The sequence below is a fragment of the Schistosoma mansoni genome, chromosome W (assembly GCF_000237925.1).
Source record: "Schistosoma mansoni strain Puerto Rico chromosome W, complete genome".
In the NCBI taxonomy this organism is placed as follows: Eukaryota; Metazoa; Platyhelminthes; class Trematoda; order Strigeidida; family Schistosomatidae; genus Schistosoma; species Schistosoma mansoni.
This window is the reverse complement of record NC_031502.1, coordinates 20051201-20058880: the sequence shown is the minus strand read 5'-3', so window position 1 is coordinate 20058880 and position 7680 is coordinate 20051201. Positions and strand designations below refer to the sequence as shown.

Sequence of the window (7680 nt, the reverse complement as noted above, 5' to 3'; positions counted from 1 at the left end):
TTGTGAGATAGGAACCCACTGAACACAATTGGTGAACGGTTGCTCAACTTCGTGGATTGGTTGAAGTTAGACATTAACACCATCGGATGCCGGCTCAGTGGTTTATCGGTTAACTGCTCTGGTTCGAGACTGATAGGTCCTGGGGTCGAAACGGCCGTCCAGTGCTTCCAGGTTTTCGATGATGGTCTAGCTTCAATTGACTCATGCTTTCAACTATGAAAATAATGTAGTCTATCTGAAGACTTTAAAATAATCATTCTTTCATATATGCGTCCGATTACAAGTACTGATATAGTGAACGAGAACACAAGTGGGGACAACCAAATGTATTTCAACACAAACTTATAGAAACCTACAGTAAATACTTCATTTGCAAAATGTCAATCAATTATCTAGAACTTCACTGTTCCTTCTGCAAAATGTCAATCAAACGTCTCAGACTTGGTTGATTCCTTTTTTCCACAACAATCACTGTCTGTTCACGTTCTCTTCTTTTCGAATTTCTTAACCTTCTACCGCCAGGTATTTCACTTTTGATTGATGATATATACTACTTATATTTATCGATATCAGTAGCACATACCACACCGAGTACTGCATGTTACTGTGTCATTTTCATTAAATAATTCATTTAAATCTCTAATTATCAATATATTTGTGTTTTCTTATCTGGATTATTAAGTTGGATTAAACTGTCAAGTTAACAACAGGCAGCTACAAATAACCTTAGACATCTTCAATGAGCTTTTCCAGTGAAAATTGTACTCTAATATTAAGCAACTCCCAGGGTAGAGTGAGTTGAAGAATCCTGGTCGACGGCCTATACTCCATTGGGGGGTAACAGGTGTTAGTATGTAAGTAAATAAGTAAACATTAAGTAATGAGTCATTAAGGGACTTGGAAAGTTGGCGGAAATTGCTAAATAGATCACATTTATTGAACATTGAAAATGTTACAGACAACCAAAACTTTAAATGATGTAATTAAAATATTGCAACGAAATAACCGGTTCTTTAAAAAAAAAGTTTTACAAATCTTACTCAGCTATACAATGAAACATTGAATCGACGTGAGCCCCAGTTTTAGCACTTGTCTCCCAGAATAATGCATCAGTTTGCTGAAAAAAAAGATACATAATCCGTTCAATTTTATTTTTAAACTTAAGAATCATATAAGGAAACAAATTTCATAAAAATCTTTGTATCTGACTGACCAGTTGCAGTCCTAAAAACACCAATGGGAAGATTCAAATAAACAATACAAAGTGAATTTCAACTTCACCCCATTGCACAAACAAGTGGCTATCAGGACTCAGTGGCCAAGTGGATAACGCGATGGCGTTTGAAGTGAAAGGTACTGTGTTCGAGTCCCAGAGTGAACATCAACTCTGAAATGCAGGTGCATCCAGCTGACGAGTTTCAAATAGGAAGAAACGCGAGTCAAACTGGATTCCATTGCTATCCACTATCCATCTTTGCTTACAATGCTTGTGAATTAAGGCTATATCGAGGCAATACGTACAGTATGCACATATGGCCAATTAGAGACTGACCAGTTGCAGTCCTAAAAACATCAATGGGAAGATTCAAACAAACAATACTAAGTGAATTTCAATCTTTGAATCTATTTAAATATATCAAAGTTAGAAATAGATAAGAAATGCGAATAACCTTGTCATAACCTGATTACGTAAGAAGGGGAGGTGAATGTTTACACTATATCAGTTCTTATGTAATTTAATCATAAGGCTTCATAACCATATTTGAAGTAACGCATACAATAATAGATTAGAAAGGTGAGGATTAGCAAAGCAAGGACCGCATTTCAACAATTGGAGAACATATGGAACTCAAAACAACTATCGACTAGTCTCAAAGTGAGAATCTTCAATACGAACGTCAAGACAGTCCTACTGTACTGAGCTGAAACGTGAAGAACTACTACAACCATCATCAAGAAGGTACAAGTATTTGTAAACATTTTTTCTACGCAAAATACTCAACATTCACTGACCGGATACTATCAGCAAAAACCTACTGTTAGAGAAAATAAACCAACTTCTAGTGGATGAGGAAATCAGGAAAGTACTCTGAAATTGGATAGAACATACATTATGGAAATCATCAAACTGAATCACTAGGCATGCCTTAAAATGGAATCCTGAAGGGAAATGAAAAAGAGGAAAGCCAAAGAACACACTGTGTCGGGAATCGGAAGCAAATATGGAAAGAATGAATAATAACTGGAAAGAACTGGAAAGGATTGTCCAGGACAGAGTTTGATAGAGAATGCTTATGAGTGGCCTATCCTCCTACATGAGGGGTAACAGGCATATGTAAGTACGTGCGATTTGTTTGTATACATAGCCTGTTTGTCACATGGAAAAACATGGTGAATTAGCATATTTAAAAGATCAGTGGTAACCAGTTAGAATGAAGTAAAGTTCATTATAAGGAACTCATTACGTATCAACGTATAAATGTGATTTGTAAAACATGAAAGCGGGAATTTTAAAGATATTCTAACGGTCACGTAATTGACAACAACTGAAATCTTTTTTTATAGCTTTATGTGACCTCATCATCTTGGAAACATTTTCCTGTTATATTAGGTATAGTTAAAAATGTCTGTAAAGAATTGTAGTTTAAAAGAACTCATAGGTCAGATTTCTCGTATATTCAGGAACGTATTTGTTGTGGATTGATCGTATTCACTGTAATCAAAAGATTATCATCCTGACACTTCATTTAATCACATTATATCTGATGTATCTATGTAAAAGAATTCATATATAGAATTAAGGATATTCTAACTTTATATAGTTGAAATAATGAGTCAATTGAAGTTATACCACCATCGAAAACTAGGAAGCACTGCTTTAAGGCCGTTTCGTCCTATTGTGAGACTCCTAAGCAGTAAGCATCGACGATCTTGCCTAACTTGATTCGAACGCAGGACCTATCAGTCTCGCGCACGAACACTTAACCTTTAGACCACCGAGCTGGGAGGCATCCAACGGTGTTAATGTCTAACTTCAACCAATCCTCGAAATTGAGCAACCGTCCACCATTGCCTTCAGTGAGTTATTATCTCATAACATACCTGGTTGAACTCTACTGGCCAATGGTCACAAAACCCCTTCTAATAAAAAATTTCTACCAATCAGTTTGGAGTTTAACTATCAGTCAATGATTAGTCGTTATAAAAAACTTTATGCTTGAAAGTTAGATCATTGAACACAATCAATAAATGATAATAACTGATACTAATCAATATAACTCTAAATGATACATAGTAACAGTTATAGTTTACTGATAAGTAGTAACAAATATGAAACAAAAGGTCTACCAAGGTTTCCCCTAACAGTGTGACCTTTAACTAATTGTTTTTGGAATGGAAATTTTCACATTATTTAATCATTTCATTATTATTTATTATTATTATCATAAATGTTGACAGTTACATGACCTAGTTTTTTTTTAGGTGTTATTTACAGTGAGCTTTTCTTAACGGAAATTAGTTTCATTTCGTGGGGGTAGGGTGGGAGTAGTGAGGAAGGGGGAATTTGTTTTCAAGAAATTTAAAAAAGAACATATCAACAATTTAGTATTGTTTGTTTGAATCTTCCCATTGATGCTTAGGGATGCAACTGGTCAGTCTCTAAATGGCATATGTGCACACTGTGCATATTGCCTCGATATAGCCTAAATTCACAAGCACTGTAAGCAACAAAGATGAATAGTGGCTAGCAATGGAATCCAGTTTGACGCGCGTTTCGTCCAATTTTGGAACTCGTCGGCTGGATGTATTGGATGTACTGATCATTTGCAGTCTTAAGCATCAATGGGAAGATTCAAACAAACAGTACTAAGGGAATTCATACTTCACCCCATTGCACAAGCAAGTGGCTATTAGAACTCAGTAGCTGAGTGGAAGCGAAAGGTACTGAGTTCGAGTTCCAGAGTGAACATCAACTCTGAGATGCAGGTACATCCAATTGACGGGTCCCAAATAGGACGAAATGCGCATCAAACTGGATTCCATTGCTAGCCACTATTCATCTTTGTTTATAATATCAACATTTTATTAAACAATTGAATTCTAATCAGAAATTGTTGTAGTGAATAATTGTCAAGTACAAAAATAAACATTACAGAAAACGTTCTACGTTACATTATTTGAATTGTACAATGCTACTTAATTTTTGATGAATATCTACTTGAAGATGATTTTAGTAATTTTATATAGTTGAAGTCAAGAGTCAGTTGAAGCTACACGACTATGGAAAACCTGGAAGCACTGGATGGCCATCTCGTCTTATTGTGGGACTCCTCAACAGTGCGCATTCACGATCCCACTTCGCAAGATTCGAACCCAGGACCCATCAGTCTCGCGTGCGAGCGCTTAACGTCTAGACCACTAAGCCGGCATCCAACGGTGACTATTGATTACAATCCACTTAAACATAATGACTTTTAGTTACTAGTTATTATACTTCATTTGTTATTGTCTATAATATATATTTCTGTATAGCCTTAAAGAAAAACAAATCAATTCATTGAAATATCCATCTATAACATAATTATTATCCCTGATAGTTAATGGATTGGTTGATTGATTTATGCCAAAACAATGTAAAGAGAGAAAAATAAAGTCAACACGTGAAATTTTTCCTCCTTTATTCATAGATTAGTAACTATGAATTAATCAACAAAATATATTTTTAAAAAAATTGAGTTTAGTTTAGTCAGTCAGCTACAATGTAGGACCAGGCACATATATGCATCAGTTCAAGTTGCCATACTTCATTAACTAAATGAATGGATATGATCAGTTATTAATATGTATTAACTTGTATAGTTAGCTTTGAGTTATTCTGAGTATGAAGACATTTGATACTACTAGGTTACTTAAACTGAAGTAGATGGAACAGGTTTCGAACCGACAATCTGGTAGATGAAAGTCGAATATCTTAATCATAGAGACGGACAGGTTGGTAGTTGATACGTACAATTAATATATTTCTGAAATCTTGATAAAACGTATGGTAACCATAGAGCAAAGATTAATGGCATTTTTATAAAGCTTTTCAATTTACCACAGTCATATAGTGTGACTGAGTTCTTTATAACAGATTAATACATACTAATCTGTAACAGTGTCTAGACTAAAATGTTAATCAAATTCTATCAGTCTAGTCAGAATATACTCAACCTAATGAGTAACTCAGAATAGTAATATATTTTATGTAGTGTTTCGTGAACTCAAAACAATTGTCAACCAACACCAAGATCAGAATTTTCAACACAAATGTCAAGACAGTTCTACTGTATGGGCGGAAACCTAGAGAACTATGAAAGCCATCATCCAGAAGATACAAGTGTTTATTAACAATTGTCTACGCAAGATACTTCGGATCCGTTAGCCAGACACTATTGGCAACAAGTTACTGTGGGGGACAACAAACCAGATTCCAGCGGGGGAAGAAGAGCTGGAAAAGGATAGGACACACTTTAAGGAAATCACCCAACTGCGTCACAAGACAAGCCCTCACATGGAATCCTGAAGGTCAAAGGAGAAGAGGAAGACCAAAGAACACATTACGCCGAGAAATGGAGACAGACATTAGAAGAATGAAGAAAAGTTGGATAGAACTAGAAAGGAAGGGTGAGGATAGAGTGGGTTGTAGAATGCTGGTCGGCGTCGTATGCTCCATTGGGAGTAACAGGTGTAAATAAGTTCGCGAATGAAAAGATTGAATAAGAAATTTGACATGATCTGGGCTTTGATACATATCAGCATGAATTGTATCTTTAATCTTCAAAGAAACTGTAGATTCTCGTAAGATTCAAACCCACTTTACTCAGTATTATAATCAAAGATTTATTCAAGTCAAAAATGATCTTCTGAAAGATTTTTTTTAATTATCAACTCGTTTTACATGAACCGTATCACACTTTCTTTAGTCTGTTCGATATCCTACTTTCATATATCTATTTATTCATCTGTCCATGATGGTTCTACGTTCTATCTGTGGTGAGTTCATTGACGAACACTGTTATACAAGTCCATAATAGGATGAAAAAGAAGTTCAATGCTTTCTGATTTTAAATGGTCGTTTTGCTAAGATTAGTCCACTAAACAACTATGGAATTGTTGTATTTTTAACTTGAACGTTTTGTAAATATTATTCAAGTTTAAAAAGTTGGATTACATTCAAAGACTGACATCACCTAAAGAATCAAAGAGTCATAAATAATCATTATGTCGCATTATGAAACACCTAAATAGTACATATTCCATAATCAGAGATGGATAGTGGCTTATAGTGATATCCAGAACTTACGTTCCGTCCTATTTGGGACTCACCAGCTGGATCTACATATATCCCAGAGCTAATGTACACACCAGGATGTTAAAACCTGTGGAGAATTATGAATGGTAACTCTGAGGACTATTTATGGACAAATATGATATGTATATTTCCTATTGTATAAATGCTAAGTGTGTCCCTCTTATTATAAGCTTTATTTTCACCTATAGACTATTATTATACGACTTACCGTTCTTCAGTTATCCCTAGTCTATTTATTACTGTTCCCCCTATTCACGGCCACATTTGGCTAAATCTTGTACAAAATGTTATTTTCTATTTTATGGTACGATGTGGTCTGTCTGATTGGTATATAAACCCAGTATGTTTGAGAATAATGATTCATATTGCAGAGGCTGTTATTGGTGTTCTAGACTTAACTGGCTGGGCTAGGCAGATACTGGGACTGATAAGTACTCAAGACTGCTCAATACGGTGTTCTGTGATTAATATATTCACTGCTCTCTGATTGGCGGGAATCAGTACGTTCATATAATAAACTGGGCACACACTCAATCAATATAATAACTGGGCACGCACACACGCAAGCAACCGATATAACACAGGACTCGAACTCAGCACCATTCTCTTCAAATGCTATCACATTATCCATGTAGCTACTAAATCCAGATGACCTTTAGCTTATGCAATAAGGCGAAGTTTTAATTTGCCTATGTATCGATTGTTTGAATCTCTCCATTGATGTTTAGGACTATAATTGATGAGCCTCTTTTATTGGTATATATACATCCTGTGCTTATGATGAATATTCCATAATTGTTTCCATTGAAGTTAGCTACAGCATTATCTGTATAAAAGTCATTAAATGACCAAAGAATAGATTATTATAAAACAACAAATGATCCATATATTTGGATCTCATTAGGGGGGAAAAATCAAAAATAAACCAACAACCAAATAATAATAGTCATTAATTTACTTTAGCTAAACGTTCACCTTCTTTTTTCGAGACCATACGATTTCTTTCTTCATCTAATTTATTACCAACTAATATAATAAGTATATTATTATTTGATTGTATATTTGCATTGATTTCACTCATCCATGACTACAAAAGAAAAAAAGAAAAAAAAGAAATATAAAGAGAGAGAGGGGGGGGCTGGAGGGAGAGAGGGAGAGGGGGGAGATGATACAAGGAAAAAAAAGAATTATATCAAAGTTAAAAGAAAATTGAAACCGGTTAGAAACTATTTGAAGACTATCGATTAGTGAATAGATATTTCTTCAGAAGAAGGTTTTGTAGAGATTTTAGTAATTTTATATAGTTGAAATCATGAATCAATTGA

The 7680-nt window shown here is 34.8% G+C and overlaps 1 protein-coding gene across 1 annotated transcript; it reads right to left on the bottom strand.

Moving 5' to 3' along the window:
* Positions 1–1036: 1036 nt before the first annotated feature.
* On the bottom strand, positions 1037–7436 carry Smp_172740 (putative rab; the record flags this gene model as incomplete). The annotated part of the gene is made up of 2 exons (XM_018788912.1): positions 1037–1117; positions 7314–7436. The coding sequence occupies 2 exons, from the start codon at positions 7434–7436 to the stop codon at positions 1037–1039; spliced, it is 204 nt and encodes a 67-aa protein (XP_018654407.1).
* Between the last annotated feature and the right edge of the window lie 244 nt (positions 7437–7680).